Source organism: Zingiber officinale, chromosome 7A, assembly GCF_018446385.1.
Source record: "Zingiber officinale cultivar Zhangliang chromosome 7A, Zo_v1.1, whole genome shotgun sequence".
Taxonomy (NCBI): Eukaryota; Viridiplantae; Streptophyta; class Magnoliopsida; order Zingiberales; family Zingiberaceae; genus Zingiber; species Zingiber officinale.
The window spans coordinates 95,331,667-95,356,566 of NC_055998.1; the positions used below are offsets into that span (position 1 = coordinate 95,331,667).

The following is a 24,900-nucleotide window of genomic DNA, read 5'->3' on the forward strand; positions in this document are numbered from 1 at the left end:
CGATGTTGTGTTCTTTTGTTTTTTTTTCTTGTGATTTGATTGTTCTTTTCGGTTGACCTAAAGTTATTTAAGAAAATTAAATATTAGCTTTCCTTAAAAAGCTTTGTCTAGGCGGTGGTGGTTGTTCCCATATCCAAGAAGGCCATGTGCCTCGCCATGCAGTCCTGGAAGTCAATTTTGAAAATTAATATTTAATAGAATTAATAACCTAGCTGATTTGGATCAAACGTGTTAAGTTCCGCAGGAGATCCAAGTCTAAACCTAAAAGAACAAATAGATTAAACTTTGGATCAAACGTGTTAAGTTCCACAAGCAATCCAAGTTTAATTTAAAAGAACACATGGTAGCTAGGAAAAGGTTCAGACCTTTGTACAAAATTTTTGTACAGTGGAACCATTAGGTTTTCTGAGTAGCAACCAACAGTGGAACCATACTATGTCTAACTCAGGTTTTGATGAATAAAAAAGTAAGTTAAGTTAGGTTGAATGTGATCTAATGATTTAACTAAGTCTGCAGGAGAAGACCAGATAGGTCGACGGACTGACTGGATATATGGTAAAAAATCCAGCTAGGTCGATGAGCTGACTGGATAGCTGGTACGAAATCCAAATAGGTTGACGGGCTGACCAGATATCTGGCACAAAGTCCAGCTTGGTCAATGAGCCAACCAGATAGCTGGCATGAAGTCAAGACAAGTCGACGGGCTGACCAGATGTCTGGCAAAGTGGTAAGTTAAGGTAAGTCACTGGAGAAGAGTGACTTGGTGAGGGTGCGTTCTTCATTTGAGCGAACAGTAGGTATCGATCCAACTTAGATCCATTTGGAAAATTTAAGTTGAGATCTTGACTAGATTCTGGTCTCGAGGAGATAAAATCTAATTATTGCTCTTGACTATAATTATACTAGCACTTATTTTACAAGGTAATATAAGTTTTATTGTCTCGGACTAACTTCATTTTGCATGAAATAAAGGCTGCTGGAAAAGTTGGTCTGGGCCCCGGAAGGGATCCGGGTGCTCGGAATGCCCAAAATCAATCATGTCGCTAGCTTGGAGTGCATTGATTTGATGGCTGACATCATGGTCCAGTCGCTCGGAAGGGATCCAGGCCCCTGGAATTGCCTATATAAGCAACCTTCCACCAAGAGCACAAAACACAACTTCTCTCTACAACTGCTTTCTTGCGCACTGCTCCAAAGACGCTCCTGCGACACTGTGAAGCTTCTCCGACAACCTGCGACTCAGTTTTTATTTTTCTTGTTATCGGTAACTTTATTTTATAGTTCTTGTACTTATTGTATAACTCTTTTGCGAACTATTAGTGGATTGCCCAACGAAAGCACTCTCATGTGCGGGCCTTGGAGTAGGAGTCGACGAAGGCTCCGAACCAAGTAAAACTTGGTGTGTTAGCGTTATTTTTGTTATTATTTTCCGCTGCGTACTTTGACTCGATAACGATTTTTCAACGATCGCTATTCACCGCTTCTCTAGTGTTCTTTTCGATCCAACAAAAAGTACCTAGCCTTATAAGAATCTCAATATACAATCAGCTTAATGATCGACTAGGATGTGTTCAACCGAAGGTATATTCAATATACGACCGACTTAATGACCGACCAGGATAAATTCAACAGAAGGTATTCTTAATATATGACCCGCTTAATGACCGACCAGGATAAATTCAGTAGAAGGTATTCTTAATATATGACCGGCTTAATGACCGGCCAGGATAAATTTAACAGAAGGTATTCTCAATATATAACCAGCTAATAACCAACCAGGATAAATTCAATAGAAGGTATTCTCAATATACGACTGGCTTAATGATCGGTTGGGATATATTTAATAGAAGGTATCCTTAATATACTATCGACTTAATGACATATTGAAATATATTTAGTAGACAACCTAATGACAATCTAGCAAACTTGTCGGAAAATATTCTCTCGAAGCTTCTTCATCAATCAGTTACAGAGATACACTCCTTCTCATATGTCATCAGGGGTTCAAGTCATAAACGACAAATAAGGTACATCTGGGGTAAAAAAAGATTACTCAGAGTATTATTATACGATGTCTAGATTGTACTTCTCTCATCTTCGAACAAACTCTAACAAACCAGGGATCACCTCATGATCACGGAGGTTATGTAAGGTGGTATAAAAAGGGGAATCCTCTCCACTAGCAAAGTACGCAAAGACAAGCATTTGTATATGAAACCCTACTTTCTTGCATTTTCCATTACTGTTCTTCTTTCACTTTTCAAGAGAGGAGACTGACTTGAGCGTCAGAGGACCTAGCCAGGGATTCCCACCCTAGTCTTAGGTCACTAACGCTCTGTTGGCTCGTTTAACTGTGCGCATGATTTTAGAGGAGTTTCTTTTAGATCTCAGAAGGCTCATTGTTCATCGATCAACCACTCATTGGAGCCAGTGCACCATCTCATTGCCTTCAGACAGGATCACTGATGGTCAACTTATGATCTGTAAGATTGCCGACCTAATCAGTATCACAGTATACACATAGCTCTAACGAGGAAGTAGAAGGGAATAAAAGACTCTAAAACTGGGTTCCCCCAAGATACCGAAGAATGCGAAGAATAGTAGTCCAATGAATTGTACTCGATGTAGTGACAAAATGACTAATTATATGTACAACATAAGTAATATCAGGATGAGTCATAGTGAGATAAACCAAGCTTCCCACAACTAAATGATACAGGTTAGAATTTGGCAAAGGAGAATCATATGATGGAGAGTATCGAGCATTAATCTCAAGGGGAGTATCAACTATCCTGTTATTGGTGAGACATGTATGCTCAAATAGATCAGCTATGTACTTTGACTGAAACAAGATATAACCTTTTGGCGAAGAGGCGATCTCGATCCCTAAAAAATAATGTAGTAAACCCAAGACTTTCATAGCGAAACGATGAGTTAATTCAAATTTCAAAGACTCAATTCCATCAAAATCATCACCAGTAATTATCATGTCATTCACATATAAAGACACAAGTATACAACTTGCATGCGTACACTTGACAAATAAAGCTGAATCATGATTACTGGGACGAAAGACAAGCGAGGTCACCACCGTGGAGAACTTTGTAAACCAAGCACGTGGTGCTTGTTTGAGTCCATAGAGAGCTCTGCGAAGTCTGCAAACTTCACTAGGTCGGTGAGCAACTCTAAGAGGAGGCACCATATACACTTCTTCTTGAAGATCACAATTCAAAAAAATATTCTTGACATCCATCTAAGATATTTTTTATTGATGAAAAGAGGCAACGACAATTAACATACAAATGGTAGTCATTTTAGCAACAGGGCAAAAGTTTCCTTATAATCTATGTCATACTCCTAAGAATAATCTTTAGCAACAAGACGAGCTTTGTACCGTTCGACAAAACCATCAGATTTAGTTTTAGTCTTATTGACCCAACGAGAACCAATGGCGTGATTTCCTAGTGGTAGAGGTACCAAATCCCAAATATGAGTATGATGCAGAGCAATTAATTCCTCATCCATAGTATTCTGTTAAAGAGGGCTATCAAAAACTTCTCTACAGGACAAATACTCAAAAAGATGATGAATAAAGGCAACAAAAGAAGCCAATGAACTAGAATAACAAGAATAAGTAAAATTAGGTAGTTAAGTAGACTTACGAGGATGTGTAAACCGACAAGTAGGATTGTCCACAATCTCACAAGGTGATGGAATAGTCGTAGGAGGAGGAGGTGGAGGAGATGTCTCAAAAAATACCAAATTTAGTGAAGCCGTCATGTGGAAGAATAGCTGTGGGGGAGGCATCGTGGGTGTCGGTACCGAAGAGATCAATGCGAATAAGATCTGCATGAGTCATGCCATGTGGAAGAAGAGGTACGGAGAAGAAAGGAATATGCTCAAGAAACATAATATGACGAGAGACATATAATTTTTTTACTGATTGGATCAAAACAACGATATCCATTTTGACTAACACCATAACCAAAGAAGACACACAAAACAGACCTAGAGGACAACTTATCACACTCGATATGTGGTTGGAGAACAAAATAAGTACAACCAAAAATACATAAAGAGGAATAATCAAGAATACGACCATATAATTTTTTAAAAGGAGACAAACCTAAATTGTGAGAAATTTGAATCCTATTAATTACATGAGTAGTAGTAAGAACTGCTTCTCCAAAAAAAAAACTAGGAACATCCTCAGATAATAAGAACGAGCGGGCTGTCTCAATAAGATGTCTATGCTTTCTCTCCGTAATCCCATTCTGTTCAGGTGTTTCTCGACATTAGGTTTTATAGTTCTTCAATCAAACTATCAAAATCATGAAGATGAAGGCTCTAATACCACGTAGAAATTGACAATGAGAAAAAGTAATTGTCTTGATAAATCCAAAAGGTATTTTAGAAATAAAAATACAAAACCTTATATAGTTAGATTAAGAAATCTTAAATCCTAAATTAAAAAGGTAAAAGACTAAATTACCTTAAAGACTATAAATAAATAATTCTAATAAATATATATAATTTAACAATAGCTATGTCAATAACTTCTAGGGCGATCAGGGAGCTTCTAGTTGACCTGAGGATGCCATGTCAGCAATAGACAAAAGCTATGTAAAGGATCTTGAGGCATAGCTTGAAAAACATTAATTCACTTAATTACATTTGTGTGCTCGTGTTTTAGTGCTCTCTTGTATTCTGTGCTCCGACATGCTACAACTTTGTCCTTCAATTTTGATTGCCAATACCTACGTAATCTTTCATTTTTATTGTGTTGTCATATCTATTTTATTTGCACTTAGTTTTTAGATTTTTTTTTCTATAAGATTTCTCCATCTTTTTATAAGCTTGGTAGAAAAGAGAAAGTAAAAACATAAGAGTCATTGTGTTTTAATTGTCTTGCATGTCAATTTATACATAAATTATTGAATTATTCTTGCATGTTTTATTTTCCTATTTTACATGATCAAATTTATGCTAATTAAATTATTTCTGTTATTTTATTTATTTGATTATTTTTTAAGTTTTTTTAGTTCGTAAACGGTAATTTACCAAAACACGTACTACGGTTAATGTATTTACCAAAAAACGTATCACAGTTTTGTATTTACCAAAAGACGGAGTTTACCAAAATCAATCCCCAGATTACCCCTCTGGCTAACCTGGCAACCGCCTTTTTCAAACACATTTTTTCAAGCATCCAAGCCGAAAGTAGAATAGAAAAATAATTTGTGGTTCGGATACACGTCTTCTCACCGTCTCTCTCCCTTCGTCCCTCTGTGTGGTGTTATAAACTTTGAAAGAAAAAAAATATGAACCCTGCGCTTGCCATTACTGCTCGTGGTGGTTGGCGATTGCAATAGACCAGTTAGGTTTATGGCATAATTGCGTAAGAGTTGCTAGAGGAGACCAAGGACAAATTAAGTTAAGAAGGTCAGCCGAGAAGGACAAACTTCTTGCAAGAGGGAAATGAGTAGAAGCACACATTTAAAGATTTAGACATGTATGTATGGATTTTTTTACTGTAAAATAGGGTAGTGAAGGTAAATAAAAAGTACACCATTTGTCTGTGAAGGGTGGCAGCAAAAAGTGGTATTATGGTTAATTTTGGTTGTGTGGGGAATAATATTCAATAACACCTGAATTATGATGTAATAGAAGACTTAATCGATTTAATTCATGTTAGTTTTTGACGTTGATAGTTAAGTTTGGCTAGGGTTTAGTCAGTGGTGGTCCTAGTTTACAAGAAGTATCTGCTTCAAAAGTGGCTTGATATCTATGAGATCATGCCCAACGTGGGCCTGATATCATAGATATCAGGCCTAACGTGGGCCTGATACATATGATATCAGGCCCACGTAGAGCCTGATATCGATAATGTGTTATGTGGTTAAAACTTTGCTTTTACATCAGACCGTTCCTAGTTTGAGCAAAATTACAATTTAACTACAAAAAATGATTATGTAGTTGCAAATTTACTAAAATAGTTTTTTAATTTATTTATCAGGGATGATCATATAACTGACGAAATTCTATATGAGATATGGAATACTCTTGATGCAACTTCTAGCATTGGACATGCAGATAATGTAGGAGAAGTATCCAGAACAAATATTCCATCATCTTCACAGTATAATTGTGTGCATAACACAAATAGAAATACGAGCAGTAATTTCACATTTGATCTAAATGAAGAAGCTAGTATTCAAGAAGATGAGGTTCTGAACCCGTGTGCAACACTTGTTGATTACTATGAGCCTAGTTGGAGTGAGGAGGAAGGGTATTATAACCGAAATGGAGAGGAAATGCAATGCAATACAAATGTACAAGAATTCTTTGCTGATGATATGCAGATTGAACAATATGAAATATCTCAAGAGCAGTATAGTGACTTAGAGGAGGAGTTCCCAATAGCTGATGATCCATATATTCTAAATTCTCGATTGCTCCAAAGGCCAATTGAAGAGGCAACAGATCAGCATGAATTTTTTGTAGGATAGATATTTCAGTCTCGACAAGAGTTCAAGAATCAACTTGTGAAGCATGCCATGGTTAAACATATGAGATATAACCCAGTCGACACTCGGAAAAGTAAAGTAAAAGCTGTCTGCTTCAATCAACCGTGTAAGTGGAGAGTAGTTGCCAGGGGGGATGTCGAGTTCATTGTTATGAAATATATAAAGGAACACCAATGTGGCACCATTAGCGAAAGTGCTGATCATCAAGCATGCTCTTCATCCTTTGTAGCTTCTTTTGTTGAAGAGCAATTTCTTGCTAATGAACAATACAAGCCAAGTATGATTATAGCAGATATAAAAGCCAGGTTCGGAGTGACCATATCCTACAGAAAAGCTTACATAGCTCGAGAGAAAGCGATGAAGAAAGTTGTTGGAGATTATGATCAAGCATATAGAGATCTTCCACTATATCTGCGTGAGTTAAGAGTAAGGGATCCTGAAACCTATGTTGCACTACACAGGAATGGGGATAATCAGTTCCAACGATGTTTTTGGGGTTTTGGAGCTTGTAGGAGAGTATTTAGGTCTTATCTGCGTAAATTAATTGGAATTGATGCCACACACCTAAGAGGCAAATATCCGGGTGTGTTGTTGATGGCTACATCAATAGATGCTAATGACAATGTCCTTCCAGTAGCCTTTGGAATCGCTGAAGTTGAATGTGGGTCTGCATGGGAGTGGTTTCTGGATCATACGAAGAGATTCTTTAATGTTGATCCAGAGTCAATGAGTATAGTATCAGATAGACATCGTGGCATTATAGCAGCAGTTAGGAAAGTATACCCTACTGCCCATCATGCTTTTTGTTGCCACCACATGTCTTACAATATGGTAACAGATACTGGCAGTAGGTCATGTTTGGGCTTGTTTTGGGGAGCAGCTCGAGCAAACACAACACTCCAATATGATCTCATAATGCAGTCCATGCTTAAAAAAACATTCAAATGCTCATAAGTGGCTTCAGAATATTGACCCTAAAAGATGGGCTAATGCACACTTTAGTGGCAGAAGGTACACAATGCCAACAACCAATTGTGTAGAGAGTTTAAATGCTTTGTTCAAGGAGACGCGTGAACCTCCCATAAACAGGTTAATTGATAATACCAGAAGAAAGGTTGCTCAATGGTTCTTTAACCGTAGGGAGGAAGTGTTGAAATGGTATGTTGCGTTGACACCTCATACTACCAAAGAAATGGAATCAAGGAGGGAGAAAGCTAGACGATATAAAGTCCACCCCTACTCTCAATCTGAAATGAAAGTAGAGACATGGGGCGCTTCATACATTATTGATTTGGAGAGAAAATATTGTAACTGCAGGGAGTTTCAAATTTCAAGATTGCCTTACTCACATGCAAATGCCGTCATAATTCACGGAACATGGATACACTCCCATATTGTGAGCATTACTTTCATTCACATAATTGGAAAATGACATACATGGATCGTATTTACCCTGTCGAAGCAAAGAATTTTGGCCTAGGGGTGTCAACAACATTATAGTGCTATGTCCACGTAGCCTTGTGCGACTGGTAGGCGAAAGAAGGCAAGGATCGAGTCAAAACATAATGGGAAGGTAAAAATCAAATCAGCAGGTGCAAACAATTGGGTCATAATCGGAGGACATGTAGAATGCCGTCACCCGGATCTTGACTGAATTGTAAATTCGAGGAGTTGAGGCATATGTTTTGTATGAAGTACATAAATAGGTTTGTAAGACAAACAATTGTTAAAAGTGATGTTTCTGTTATATACGTTTATGGAGTATTTAGTTTGTGTTACAGTTTTATGGTAGGTATGAGAAGTGTAAACCATCACCTGCAAGGCAGAAATAATACTTCACATCATATCTCCATTGTGTCAAATAAAAATACGATACATTTCAATTCAACAGGAAGGGGTTCGTAATTTCAAAGTCACATTAATATGTAGTGAAATATAGATGTGTTAAAACATGCACAAAGGGAGTGTAGTAATCGATTCCATAGGGTAGAAAAGAAAAGGTGTGGACTGTTCCGTGCCAACTGGCACGGAGCCATACTTCGTAATCCATGGTGTATAAATTATGTTTGACAGCATAAATACCATCTGCCCACCATGACCTTCACAGGGGACTTGATTTCATGAAAATCCAAGTAGGGGAGGGCCATCAGTGGGTTTTGGTCAAAACCCACTGATGGACCTAGACACATCGGATTGGACCCATTTCAGCGCTAGTGGTATTCTGGAGTTGCAAGGACTCAGAATCTGGTGGCAAATAAATGTTTAAATATTTATAGGTGCTGGGAAAAATTTAAAATACAATCAGCCTCCGTTGGGCCTGATATGCTTGGATATCAGGCCCAACGTGGGCCTGATATCCAAGCATATCAGGCCCAAAGTCGCCTTGGCACTTATAAATGGCAACTGGCACGGAGCCATACTTCGTAATCCATGGTTTATAAATTATGTTTGACACCATAAATACCATCTCCCCACCAAGACCTTCACAGGGGACTTGATTTCATGAAAATCCAAGTAGGGGAGGGTCATCAGTGGGTTTTGGTCAAAATCCACTGATGGACCTAGACACATCGGATTGGACCCATATCAGCGCTAGTGGTATTCTGGAGTTGCAAGGACTCAGAATCTGGTGGCAAATAAATGTTTAAATATTTATAGGTGCTGGGAAAAATTTAAAATACAATCAGCCTCCGTTGGGCCTGATATGCTTGGATATCAGGCCCAAAGTCGCCTTGGCACTTATAAATGGCAACTGGCACGGAGCCATACTTCGTAATCCATGGTGTATAAATTATGTTTGACACCATAAATACCATCTCCCCACCAAGACCTTCACAGGGGACTTGATTTCATGAAAATCCAAGTAGGGGAGGGTCATCAGTGGGTTTTGGTCAAAACCCACTGATGGACCTAGCCACATCAGATTGGACCCATATCAGCGCTAGTGGTATTCTGGAGTTGCAAGGACTCAGAATCTGGTGGTAAATAAATGTTTAAATATTTATAGGTGCTGGGAAAAATTTAAAATACAATCAGCCTCCGTTGGGCCTGATATGCTTGGATATCAGGCCCAACGTTTATCCAAGCATATCAGGCCCAAAGTCACCTTGGCACTTATAAATGGCAACTGGCACGGAGCCATACTTCGTAATCCATGGTTTATAAATTATGTTTGACACCATAAATACCATCTCCCCACCATGACCTTCACAGGGACTTGATTTCATGAAAATCCAAGTAGGGGAGGGCCATCAGTGGGTTTTGCTCAAAACCCACTGATGGACCTAGACACATCGGATTGGACCCATTTCAGCGCTAGCGGTATTCTGGAGGTGCAAGGACTCAGAATCTGGTGGCAAATAAATGTTTAAATATTTATAGGTGCTGGGAAAAATTTAAAATACAATCAGCCCCCGATATGCTTGGATATCAGGCCCAACGTGGGCCTGATATCCAAGCATATCAGGCCCAAAGTCGCCTTGCCACTTATAAATGGCAACTAGCAGGAGCCATACATCGTAATCCATGGTTTATAAATTATGTTTGACACCATAAATACCATCTCCCCACAAGACCTTCACAGAGGACTTGATTTCATGAAAATCCAAGTAGGGAGGGCCATCGGTGGGTTTTGGTCAAAACCAGCGATGGACCTAGACTATCAGATTGGACCCATATCGGCGCTAGTGGTATTGCGGGTTGCAAGGACTCGAGAATCGGTGGCAAATAAATGTTTAAATATTTATAGGTCTTGGGAAAATTTAAAATACAATCGACCTCAGTTGGGCACGATATACTTGGATATCGGAAGCACTCGCTTGGATATCGGGAAGCGTGGGCTGATATCCAAGCATATCAGGCCCAAAGTCGCCTTGGCACTTATAAATGGCAACTGGCACGGAGCCATACTTCGTAATCCATGGTTTATAAATTATGTTTGACACCATAAATACCATCTCCCCACCAAGACCTTCACAGGGGACTTGATTTCATGAAAATCCAAGTAGGGGAGGGTCATCAGTGGATTTTGGTCAAAACCCACTGATGGACCTAGACACATCAGATTGGACCCATATCAGCGCTAGTGGTATTCTGGAGTTGCAAGGACTCAGAATCTGGTGGCAAATAAATGTTTAAATATTTATAGGTGCTGGGAAAAATTTAAAATACAATCAGCCTCCGTTGGGCCTGATATGCTTGGATATCAGGCCCAACGTGGGCCTGATATCCAAGCATATCAGGCCCAAAGTCGCCTTGGCACTTATAAATGGCAACTGGCACGGAGCCATACTTCGTAATCCATGGTTTATAAATTATGTTTGACACCATAAATACCATCTCCCCACCAAGACCTTCACAGGGGACTTGATTTCATGAAAATCCAAGTAGGGAGGCCATCGGTGGGTTTGGTCAAAACCAGCGATGGACTAGTTACTGTCGGAATGGACCCATTTCACTCTAGTGGTATACGGGTTGCAAGGACTCGAATCTTGTGGCAAATAAATGTTTAAATATTTATAGGTCTTTGGGAAAAATTTAAAATATAATCAGCCTCCGTTGGGCTGATATGCTTGGATATCGAGGCCCAGCGTGAACTGATATGTGGATATCGGACCCAGCGTGGGCTGATATCCAGCATATCGCCCAAAGTCGACACTTATAAATGGCAACGCGGAGCCATACTTCGAAATCCATGGTGTATAAATTATGTTTGACACCATAAATACCATCTCCCCACCAAGACCTTCACAGGGGACTTGATTTCATGAAAATTCAAGTAGGGGAGGGCCATCAGTGGGTTTTGGTCAAAACCCACTGATGGACCTAGACACATCGGATTGGACCCATTTCAGCGCTAGTGGTATTCTGGAGTTGCAAGGACTCAAAATCTGGTGGAAATAAATGTTTAAATATTTATAGGTGCTGGGAAAAATTTAAAATACAATCAGCCTCCGTTGGGCCTGATATGCTTGGATATCAGGCCCAACGTGGGCCTGATATGCTTGGATATCAGGCCCAACGTGGGGCTGATAATATTAAAAGTAATATTTCAAATTAATAATAAATAATCTTACACATAAATCGAGGTGATTAGATAAAATAAATTAATGAGATATCAGGCCCAAGTTTCAATCTGCAAAAGCGCACACTCTCCTGCTTCGTTCTTCATCTTCATCTCGAGGCCATTCAACGCAGCTCCGGGCCAAAACCCACTCTTCCTTCACCGACGTTCAAGAATCATTTCCGTACGGAGGTCGGTTGCTCATTTAGGTAAGCTTTCTATAACCGGTTAACCTAGGGTTTGTGTGGGTGTGTTAGAATAAGAGCGTAGAGTTTTTCTGTGTTTGGTTATACAGTACGTAGGTTCGCAATGGCAACAAAAGAAGTCTCCACAAGTCTGTGTGCTGATCGACCAACTTATCAAAGTTACGTCAACAGAGGAAGAACTAAAAGAATGAACTGGAAAAGTACCATTTGCCACTTCAGAAAGTTTATCTCTTCTGTTAACCGGACTTCAGAACAAGAACAGATGATTCGAGGCACACCTTTTTCCTGGATTCTCGACCTCCCTGATAGTTCTTTTGTAAGAGCTCAGGTACAAAATATGTTTGATAACTGGGATCATGAGGAAAAAAACTTTATCTTCCATGGGAAGAAGCTCGATTTACAAAGGTAGATGTGGGACTGATTCTTGGCCTACCCGACAATGGAGATATAGTTCGTCTCGATTTAAATGAGGCTTCAAGCGCACTGTACATGGAGTTTTTCCGAGAATCGGATTGTTCTGCCAAACATTTAGAGAAACTGATTAGGAAGTATAGATCAAACGACAAGCTGTACTGTCAGCTTTTTATCCTGTATTTTCAACAGTTCTGTTCTGTGGGAGTAGCAGTGTTCTCATAATACATGTGCTCTCCCTAATTGACTGTGTAGATGATTTTGAGAACTTAGCTAGGTTTAACTGGTGCAATGCAGTATACAGTTTCATGGCTCAACAATTAGACTCCATTGGATTGGAGCTTACATTAAGACCAAAACCACAGGTTGCTGATGCAACGCCCAAGGCCCCCTTGCTAAAGGGATTTCCAAATATTTTAGCTGTAAGTCCGATTACATATATAGCAAGATATGTGTAAAAATTATGAATTACTTTTATAATCATATTGTAGGTATGGGTGTGTGAGCACATCAGCATTATTGATCCAGACCATCCAGAAAAATTGCCAAGAATACTACGATGGAGGTGGCCTAACTATCATGTTGACACAGTAAAAAAAATGATAGACCGTGTAACTGCAGATAAAATTTTAGTAGAGTTAATTCCGGCGGAATCAGAGTTTAATTTACTACCAAACCGGCCTCGACCATCCGAGTATCTTGAGTTGGTTGGCCAAGGATCTTTACATCAAGCCGAAGAAGGCCAACTCCAGTGTGACGATACCGTAGATTGTAGTTTGTGCAAGGAAAAGGATAACAAAATTGAGAGTTTAAAGCAAGAATTATATAAAGCTTCTCAAAGTTTGGAGGAAGCTAATAAAAACCTGGCAACGGTGATAGAAGAAAAGGATAGTCTAGTAGCAGCAAAGGATATTGTGATTGCTGATATGGAAGCTATGCTTAAAGAAAAGGATCAACAAATAAGTGAACTGCGTAAAGAACGGGATACGAGTGGCAACAAGGCTGACACTATAAATTCTGACGTGGATAACAGAATTTTAACTGTAAAAGACAAAATCATAGCCGATGTCGAAAATAAGATTAAAGAGCTCCAACAAGTCATACAGAGCATATCAGGGGAGCCAAGAGCATCAGAAGGCATAGACCCAGCATCAGAAGGCATAGACCCTAATCTGCCTATAATTCCAACTAATTTTCGGGTAGGCCCCAAAAGAAAGAGAACCCAGAGAAGGTTGATATCCCAATGCACCCAAAAAAAAGGCAAACAGGTTGTTCTTAGTGTCGAACCGGATGCTCCTGCACCATCAAAGATAGAAAATACAAGTTCATCACAGATAGAAACACAATGTCATGAAATTAACAAGGTCAAAACCAAAATATTGAAGGTACGGTCGAGAGTAGGTAAGTTGTTATTTTAGAATCCTTAATGACATAGTATTATTTTAATTATCTCAGCAAGCAAAAACATTTTTTAAAAAGAGCAAAGATGATGTGATAGCCGATGCATTGTTGAAGCTCAGTCAGTTAAGGTAACGTAGTTGCCAACCTAAATTCTTAACCCACATGTCAACAAAGGATTATTATTGGAGGTTAATGATAATTTTTTTATTTTCAATTTATTAAATACCATTGACTGTATACTTGTGTGTAGGGTGACGGTGCAACCAATATGGGCAAATGATAATTTCTCCTTAGATATGCAATCTTTTATGACAATATTTGATTGGACACAATATACCAATGGGGATTGCATAAATGTTTATTGGAATATTCTTGCTAATGAAGTCAAACACTCTAACTCACCATACCACCCATCCATATTTTGTGGGGTTGGATTCCCAGTATGTCCCTTATCTCATTGTAAATTGTTTAAATTATATATTGGATGCAGTCACCATAATAGCTCTATTATTTGTATAGGACTTGTTCGGAATGATGCACGTGGATGCATTGAAACAAACTGCAAAAACAGATGACGACAAGGACATTAGATATATTTTTTGTCCTTTACATAACCAAGATGATCATTGGCATCTAATGGTCATGGACCTGGAGGAACGACAAATAATTCATTATAACTCTCTTGGCACCACAGAAAATTACACTTCTGTTTTTAATCAAACTGTAAGTAACAAATTTCTTATATCCAATAATCATTGTTTATGTATTAATTACTATGGTTTGATATTTGTAGGTGTTGTTTTTTAAGGAGCTGAACTGGTCATACTATCACATATGGCATAAAGGTTTAGAACCATTCTCCGGGAGAGAGTATAAAACGATGCAAGTTATTGGCCCCACACAAAGCAAATCGTAAGTATTAGTGTATGTTCCATAATAATTCTATTTGCCTTTTCTATGATGGATTGTGCATTTGTTTTGTAGGTTGGATTGTGCTTTTTTTATAATGCGCTATGCAGAGAGTTTGATGTTCCGGAGATCTACAGACTTTGTACAAGCTGATATGAGAGCTTATAGATTTAGACTTGGACACAAAATCATGTCTGACAAAAATTTTAAACTATAGAAATAGTGAACAATTGTAATAATTTATTGTAGTAATGATTTACTGTTTGTGTAACTAAAATTTATGGTGAATAAAATTATTGTAAATTAAATTTATAAGAAAGGATACCATACCAAGGCCACTTTGGGCCTGATATCCAAGCATATCAGGCCCAACGGAGGCTGATTGCATTTAAAATTTTTTCCAACACCTATAAATATTTAAACATTTATTTGCCACCAGATTCTGAGTCCTTGCAACTCCAGAATACCACTAGCGCTGAAATGGGTCCAATCCGATGTGTCTAGGTCCATCAGTGGGTTTTGACCAAAACCCACTGATGGCCCTCTCCTACTTGGATTTTCATGAAATCAAGTCCCCTGTGAGGGTCATGGTGGGGAGATGGTATTTATGCTGTCAAACATAATTTATACACCATGGATTACGAAGTATGGCTCCGTGCCAGTTGGCACGGAATAGTGCATACCTTTTCTTTTCTACCCTATAGAAGGTGACTATTAAAATTGATGTTATTTTATTATTTTGATCAGGCCCCTGTAAGAATGCTTGGAGTTTATATTAGGGGGAGATAGAATACTGCTTTATTAAATGATATTCATATCAGGCCCACGTTGGACCCTCCCCTACTTGGATTTTCATGAAATCAAGTCCCCTGTGAAGGTCTTGGTGGGGAGATGGTATTTATGGTGTCAAACATAATTTATAAACCATGGATTACGAAGTATGGCTCCGTGCCAGTTGCCATTTATAAGTGCCAAGGCGACTTTGGGCCTGATATGCTTGGATATCAGGCCCACGTTGGGCCTGATATCCAAGCGTATCATGAACTATATGAGAGCATATCAGGCCCAACGGAGACTGATTGTATTTTAAATTTTTCCGGCACCTATAAATATTTAAACATTTATTTGCCACAGATTACGAGTCCTTGCAACTCGAATACCACTAAGCGATATGGGTCCAATCAGGTGTACAGGTCCATGGTGGGTTTGACCAAAACCAGATGGTCCTCCCCTACTTGGATTTTCATGAAATCAAGTCCCCTGTGAAGGTCTTGGTGGGGAGATGGTATTTATGGTGTCAAACATAATTTATAAACCATGGATTACGAAGTATGGCTCCGTGCCAGTTGCCATTTATAAGTGCCAAGGCGACTTTGGGCCTGATATGCTTGGATATCAGGCCCACGTTGGGCCTGATATCCAAGCGTATCAGGCCCACGTTGGGCCTGATATCCAAGCATATCAGGCCCAACAGAGGCTGATTGTATTTTAAATTTTTCCCAGCACCTATAAATATTTAAACATTTATTTGCCACCAGATTCTGAGTCCTTGCAACTCCAGAATACCACTAGCGCTGATATGGGTCCAATCCGATGTGTCTAGGTCCATCAGTGGGTTTTGACCAAAACCCACTGATGGCCCTCCCCTACTTGGATTTTCATGAAGTCAAGTCCCTGTGAAGGTCTTGGTTGGGAGATGGTATTTATGGTGTCAAACATAATTTATACAACATGGATTACGAAGTATGGCTCCGTGCCAGTTGCCATTTATAAGTGCCAAGGCGACTTTGGGCCTGATATGCTTGGATATCAGGCCCACGTTGGGCCTGATATCACGTTGGGCCTGATATCCAAGCATATCAGGCCCAACGGAGGCTGATTGTATTTTAAATTTTTCCCAGCACCTATAAATATTTAAACATTTATTTGCCACCAGATTCTGAGTCCTTGCAACTCCAGAATACCACTAGCGCTGAAATGGGTCCAATCCGATGTGTCTAGGTCCATCAGTGGGTTTTGACCAAAACCCACTGATGGCCCTCCCCTACTTGGATTTTCATGAAATCAAGTCCCCTGTGAAGGTCTTGGTGGGGAGATGGTATTTATGGTGTCAAACATAATTTATAAACCATGGATTACGAAGTATGGCTCCGTGCCAGTTGCCATTTATAAGTGCCAAGGCGACTTTGGGCCTGATATGCTTGGATATCAGGCCCACGTTGGGCCTGATATCCAAGCGTATCAGGCCCACGTTGGGCCTGATATCCAAGCATATCAGGCCCAACGGAGGCTGATTGTATTTTAAATTTTTCCCAGCACCTATAAATATTTAAACATTTATTTGCCACCAGATTCTGAGTCCTTGCAACTCCAGAATACCACTAGCGCTGAAATGGATCCAATCCGATGTGTCTAGGTCCATCAGTGGATTTTGAGCAAAACCCACTGATGGCCCTCCCCTACTTGGATTTTCATGAAATCAAGTCCCTGTGAAGGTCATGGTGGGGAGATGGTATTTATGCTGTCAAACATAATTTATACACCATGGATTACGAAATATGGCTCCGTGCCAGTTGCCATTTATAAGTGTCAAGGCGACTTTGGGCCTGATATGCTTGGATATCAGGCCCACGTTGGGCCTGATATCCAAGCATATCAGGCCCAACGGAGGCTGATTGCATTTTAAATTTTTCCCAGCACCTATAAATATTTAAATTATTATTTGCCACCAGATTCTGAGTCCTTGCAACTCCAGAATACCACTAGAGCTGAAATGGGTCCAATCCGATGTGTCTAGGTCCATCAGTGGGTTTTCACCAAAACCCACTGATGGCCCTCCCCTACTTGGTTCTACCTGAAATCATGTTCCCTGTGAAGTTCTAACTGGGAAGATGGTATATTTGGTGTCAAAACATATTTATACCCCATTTCTAATAAGGTATTGCTCCGTGGCAGTTGGCACGGAACCTAGTGACGTGCTCTGGAAACCTCCGTTGGTCCGAGCCTATTTGATTTTTTAAACAATCCCAACCGTTACCATGATTTCAGTTTTGAGAAGATAGAAATGGTGCGCATTACAACTTATATACATTGTCTCTTTCCACTGATAAGCACCAGCATTGCATTTTGTATTTTGTGATTTATATTTCTGACTAATCACTATGCAATATTATTAATATTCCAGTGACAGTTTCTAATCTTCTCATACACTACATACCACCGTATTATACAACAAAGACTACATACAAAGATATTAAAAGTCCTACACTACGTAATAATTGCATTTACAATCTATACAAGTTTTTGCCTTACAAGACTGGATATTTAATCCAATGTTTGAAAATATTTATCCCTCAAAATTGCTACCATTACATCAATTCTAATCTTTTTCATGTCTCCTTGTTTGAAGTCCATCTTCATATCATATAGGAGACATCGAATGTATTGCATCACAAAGAAGCCACAGTCAACGCTGTAAAGAACAACAGCATTTTAATTGTCAATAATTTTTTATCAATTATTTATATTCACACCTTGTGCTCGATTTACCTTGCTTGTTGTTGTGGACATTCAATTGTGCGAGAGACCCATCTATCAAACGGATAATGCCTTTCCAAGTTTGGATGAATAGCAGCAACGTGCTCACGACTATATAATTTAAAATCTGATACCTGAACATTGAAGAGGAAATTTTCATTTTCCATCAACTAGCATTTATATTAAAATACAAACAATATCATTATTATTAGATGCTCACCGCTGCTTCAAATTCATATTTGTATTTACTTCCACTTGCAAGAGAATTGTCATTGAACGTCATTGATTTGGTGTCGACCACCAGCAAGTGGAAGTGTGCATTATCACTGCACAAAGGTATAAATATATACCTTACCTCTTCATCTCGTCTATCCGTCTTTATCATGTGTTCGAAGGCAAACTTACTTGACGATTTCATTAATGACTTCAAATATGCAAAGTCATACATACATAACCAACTAATAAAAAGAATTCTATTTTTAACTATAATCAAATCAATTCCTTACTGTGAAGAATGTTGAACAATATATTGACTTGTTGTATGTGCTTCCAGACGGGAATGCCCCCCTAAATAAAATTTTACAATACGTGTCGATTACATCCCCTCTTGTCAACATTTCTCCATTCACACCAGATAAAAGGGAATACAAATTTAAACAAAAGGGTGGTTCCTCCCAAACTATATCATTTGTAAACCTACAAAGTAAACAAATCACAGATTATTTTTACAAATTCCTTTTTGATAACCTTAGCCCAAATATGTAATCAGATATGCATATATTATACTTTACTATTCAACTATTTAATTTACATACTTTATTTCCTCCAAGGCTTTTAACAAGTACGTCACCTCTTCGTCTTGTTTTTTTTCCTTGAAAGACTTAAATTGCTTCTTCACATACTATGCATACAAACAAAAAAGGCAATTAGATAATCCATTATATCTAACAAATTGCAAAGAAATTTGCATATATCGTCTTACAGCAATTGCTTGTTTCCTCATTTTGTCATATTTGGCAAACATTTCTACATCCTTGTCTGCCTCTTCATCAGATTTATCTTCCATCATTTGTACAATATTAATTTCTTCTTCCATTTCATCCAAACCTATTTTTCCTTTCCCCTTGCCCACAACAACATATTCTTTGACAAATTTTTTTCCTTCTCCTATACTTGTAACTTTTTCCGCAGGCTCACTTATATGTATATTTCTACGCTGCCTCTTAGGTAAAGTTTTGAGCCACAATGGACTATCAATTGGAGTATCCCTGTAATCATAGCGACTTCTGTCACGTCCTCTCCTACTTCTTGTTGTAACACCTACAGGTTCAATTTGAGGATCGTCTACAGGCTCGCTATATTGAGATTCCATGCCTTTTTTTTCAACTATTTTAAGTAACTCTTTCACCCTCTCCTTCAATTGCATGTTCTCCATTGTTAGCTCTTTATTTATGTTTGCTTGCATAATGCAATTACAACAATCCTTATTAATCTACCTTCCTCCTACACTCACTTCAATTTGTGATGCCTCCATTGCATGTGGACTGTCCTCAACGCCAGCAAGGTTCTCAACCAATGATCTTTCATCTTGGTTAGGGATTAGGTTAATCACAACCTGTAAGAATATTAAACCACATGTTAAAACCATACTTTTTTACCAAACTATAGTCAAAGTATTCTAAATTTACCTCTTCAGATGAAACTTGGTTAATCATTTCTCTCACCTTACTAATATGTGAAGGAATATTCCTCCACTTATTTATTATGACTCCTTTTATTTTGTATGGTTTTTGGATTGGAACATGCTCCAAAAACCATGCCTGATTCACCATGACAAGGGTTAACTATTTTATAATTGTTCGCAAAATATTAAAAATTTTCACACAAATTAAACACTTACTGCCAAAAGACCAGCAAATCCCTTTAGGTAAGGGAGGTTGGTGTTAGCATGTTTTGTCTCGATTGATGAAAATATGTCCCCAATCTTAGGTAATTGTGGAGCCATAAATTCATGGATTGATTCAACCCAGTTGAATCTATCAAGATTCTCAAAATCATCTACTATATCTATAAGACTTAACGGGACCTTATATGTACTAGAAGAAAATAAGACACAAACAAATATATACAAAATATAGAATTTGCAAAATAATAAAACATCATCTTCGACTTCAACGCGATTGCCATAAAATTTAAGCAACTCCTCAATTCTTGATCTAGTAGCTTCTTTTTTGTTTGAGAAGTAAGTTAGAAAAAGGTCACTGGATGCTTTAGCTGAATCAATCGGAATTGAAGCTCCTCGGTCTGCAATACCGAGCAGCAATGAAACGTCTCCTCTTGTGAAGCAAACCGGAACACCTGACCAAGTTAAATTATTATTAGAATTCTACCAACATATACAAAAGTATTAGGAACACCGTGGACATGATACAATGTCATATCAAGAACTGATACTCCATCGTATCAGGCCCACGTTGGGCTTGATAAGATGCCGTATAGGGCCCACGTTGGGCCTGATACGATGCCGTATCAGGCCCACGTTGGGCCTGATACGGCATCGTATCAGCTCCAAGTTTAGCAAACGCTTAAATTTTACCATACAACTACTTTGTAATTAAAATACAAATTTATAAATTGTACCTGAGAATCTAAAGGTTTGACTACTTGAATCCCAATTTTCAAATATATTTACCAAAATCCCACGGATGTGCTGCATATCTTCTATGTCCAAAAAAATACGAAAGGGTGACTGTTTGATCAGCACTATGTGTCGGTCATGTAAAATAACACCGCCTCCATGCGTTCCTTTCTTCGTGGATGGTTGAAAAAAACTTTTAAAGTGACCGAGGACACTGTTCTAATGCAGTTTCTGTCCAACATCAACTGAACCCTATACTTTATAAAAATAAAAAAATTTAAATCATACTAGTTCAGCTTCTCAATATCACAGAGTTTGTAAAATGATAACCTTTACAGCTAATTGATGTGGCGAGGATGATGATTCGCCCGATCGACGTCTTTGCGCCATTATGATACTAGCTGATTAATGTAATGTAAACCCTAGAATCCTTCACTGATGGCTCACGAACACTCTTGGTTTTTAATTAAACTGAAATGCTAGCTAGATGGCGCTTGAGAAAAACTCGAACTGATGGCTCACGAACACTAAACTAGGGTTTCACAAGACCGAGCTGCACTCGCATGTCACGAAGGAGGGAAGTACCCTAATGATCATTTTTTTTTTAATATCTAAGTTTTTTAAAAATGTGGTTCGGATGCCTGGGAATTGATGACTGATCAGAGGTGTTGGTTAGCGGTAGGGTTATATTCGGTAATATACATCACTTACCTGCGCCTTTTGGTAAATACAAAACCGTAATACACTTTTTGATAAATACATTAACTGTAGTACACCTTTTGATAAATTGCCGGTTCGTAAAATTTGTAATATTATTTATTCTTTTTTAACATCGAGTTCGATCCTAAAAAGATACGCTGTGCTACTTAGATTAATACTCTATTTACTTGGGGGTGTAATTTGAAGAAGGATAGAGAGTAAAGATGGGAAAAAAATTTCCGTACAGGGAGAAAAAAAAAACAAAGAAAAAGAAAGACTAAAAAATTCCTCAATATGACTTAATTCATTTACCGACTCTTTTAATTAACTGCAAGCTGCATGTCATTCATTGTCCAGCTAAGTTGCTAACTCCTCAATTATATACGCCACCAACTCCAATTTTTTTTTTTATCACACATGTTTTTAAACATTTCGATTTTATTTTATCAATCAAAAAAATATAAACCTTATAAAGAAACTGAAATATTAGTATTGGGACAACAATTAAGTACTCTTTTTTTCTGATAAAAAAAAATCAAAAGAGTACTTTGTATTTTTAATTTTATGATAATTATCATAAGCACACTCTTTATTCAAAAATATATAACAAAATAATACTCTATTCTTAAATTATTATTTTTATCTAGGACAAACTCTAATATTTTTTTATTAAAAGTACTGCATTTATTTTAACTAAAATAGTACTACTCCATCCTAACTTTTATTTTTAAATTACTTTTTTTTACTCAACTAATCCATTATTATAATTTAAAGTAGTTTTAATTAAAACTAGAATAATTTTAATTAAAACTTATCAAAATTGCTCCTAAATTTCTTCGTGAAAGACACAAGTTTAAGCAAAACAAATAGATTTTATTTAGATCATTGAAACTTTGTCAACTCGATTATATTATTCAACTGCTAATTAAAATATCAACTACCAAATCCAGCTAATTCCAGCCTAAATGATGTTTTAATTTATCTAATTACACCTTACTCCCTACTACTATTTATAACATGCAGCACCACCGCCACCACCACCTCCTCCTCCATAGCCATGGCCGCCGCCACGTTACTGACCTTTAGTTTCTTGGTCACGTTGCTCCTTCCAGCCGCCCGTTCCCAGCCGACGGTGCCCCCCGCACCGGCCCCAGCCGGGCCTCTCAACCTCACGGCGATCCTGGCCAAGGGAGGTCAGTTCACCTCCTTCATTCGCCTCCTCCAGCAGACCCGCGTGGACGAGCAGATCAACAGCCAGCTCAACAACAGCTTCAACGGCCTCACCGTCTTCGCCCCCACCGACAACGCCTTCGCCGCCCTCCCCGCCGGCACTTTCAACTCCCTGTCCCAGCAGCAGCAGATCCAGCTGGTGCTCTTCCACGTCCTCCCCCGCTACTACTCCTTCTCCACCTTCCAGACCGCCAGCAACCCCCTCCCCACCCAGGCCTCCGGCGAGTCCGGCGTCTTCACCCTCAACGTCACCACCCCCTCTGCCGCCAATTCCAACCAGGCCAACGTCTCCACCGGCGTCGTCGAAACCCCCATCGAAACCCCCCTCTACGCAAACGTCCCCCTCGTCGTCTACCCCGTCCAGAGGGTCCTGCTCCCCTACGCCATCTTCGGGCCGCACCCCCCGGCCCCCGCGCCGTCCGCCCGCAAGTCCCCATCCTCCGCCGGCGCCTCCGGCGCTGCAGCGCCGGAAGACCACACTTCCGGAGCTACCAGAATCACGGGAATTGGTCGGAGCTTCGTCGCCGGAGCTCTGCTTCTGGCCATTAGTACTCTGCTCTGAGAAGCCCCAATGATTTGTATATTAAAATGAAAACTCGCTCTTTATTTTAATTGCTGCTCAATTGATCGTCGGAGTGCTTTCTTTCTCTTCAGATACAACAAATATCTATAAATATTTTCAGTTGCATTTAAAAATCTGAGTAGGTTGTACTGATTGATCATGGTGGTCAATTATTGGTTGGCCTTCTTTCGGCTGGCCGCATGCAAAATGCAAGCTAATTGAGTCTCTGATGAGCAAAAGGGAAGTCAAGCCAAAATTAATTAACAGCTGCGGAAGCACGATGGAAGTTTCTGTCACTTAGTCAAAATGAATAGGATCGGCTGCCCACCACGATATCGCATTGGGTCCACAGAATCTATCATCAGACACTGACTAAATTGATCGACTCGATCGCAAAACCTACCGAGCACAAACCAGTTTGGTTATGTTAATATGATAAAAGATGATTCATTCATTCCAGCATTTCTTCCAATTCATTCTTAAATTAATACGGAAAAAATAAATTGGATCTGTTAACGAAACTATTGGAATTGACACGGTGCAAAAATCTTACCACGGCGTCGGTGGATGAAATCTATTCCGCATCAAACAGGTTGAACTTTTTTCCTCCTTTTTTCTGGTTTTAGTTCACATCCATTACGGCATGGAGACACTTTGCAATTCAAATGAAAAAATTTATAAAACTTTATTCATCAAAAAAGAAACTATTCCAACATTATAGCAATACAGTTCTTAATTATTAGAGAATGATTACCAAACTACAAGATTACTCATTGATTCGTGAACATTTCAACATTCTAAATGGACTGTTAGAAAGTGGTCCTATACATTGGTATGCACCTCCTCGGACTGTAGTGATCATCTATCTTGAATCACAAAATCACTTTTGGAGGTTCCATTAATATGGTAAAATATGATTCGTTCATCGCAACGTTCCTGTCAATTCATCCTTAGATTAATACGGAGAAATTAAATTGGTTCCGTTAATGAAACTATTGGAGATGATGCAGTGCAAAAATCTTACCACCATGACGTTGGATGAAATTTATCCCGCATCAAATAAGTTGAAGTTTTCTCCTCGCTTTTTTTTTTCCTTGAGACGTGCCCCAAAAGATACATCTCATGGAAATGTATCTCATTAAAAGATGTTTTTGTAACCGCCGTGTCCTTTCACATTATGATAACTACTGTGTCTCTAAAGTCGGATTGGCTCGGTCAGTCAGTCGAATCAGTTCAGCAGGTCAGATCAACTTGGCCAGTCTGTAACTGATGATATTTGTTTCAATCAAGTCTAAGATTTGCATTGACCAAATTCTGAAACATACCATATGATCTGCATAGACCGAGTCTTACTGTTGGACCAGAAAGCATGAAATCTAAAATGAAGCATAGTGGTAATTATAATTATTCACAGTGATCTCCCGAAGTCACAACTGAAGACGTCGACGGTCGAAGTGGGCAGCCACTGTCGGAAGCACAATCACGGGGCAATCGGAAAGTGCTCCAAAGTTCACGAGCCAAATCCCAACGACTGGATGCTCTTTCTTTGCTCTCACACGATCACCTCACGGCTGCGCTCCTCTGATCACCTCCGCTACACTCTCCTTATCAGATTGCCTTGGACGCCATCATATACAGCAAGCAAGACATCGGTTACCAACCGATGCCTTGATGACTGCTTTCAATGGAGGAAGATGAAGGTGAATGGGCACCCCTTC

At 39.0% G+C, this 24,900-nt stretch overlaps 1 protein-coding gene across 1 annotated transcript; it reads left to right on the plus strand.

Moving 5' to 3' along the window:
* The first annotated feature begins 22,364 nt into the window (after positions 1–22,364).
* On the plus strand, positions 22,365–23,318 carry LOC122001822 (fasciclin-like arabinogalactan protein 6). The gene has a single exon (XM_042556780.1). The coding sequence runs from the start codon at positions 22,448–22,450 to the stop codon at positions 23,180–23,182; it is 735 nt and encodes a 244-aa protein (XP_042412714.1). The 5' UTR covers positions 22,365–22,447; the 3' UTR covers positions 23,183–23,318.
* The last annotated feature ends 1,582 nt before the right edge of the window (positions 23,319–24,900 follow it).

Coding starts and splice junctions, on each gene's coding strand:
- LOC122001822 (XM_042556780.1), top strand. CDS start 22,448: ATGGCCGCCGCCACGTTACTGACCTTTAGTTTCTTGGTCACGTTGCTC.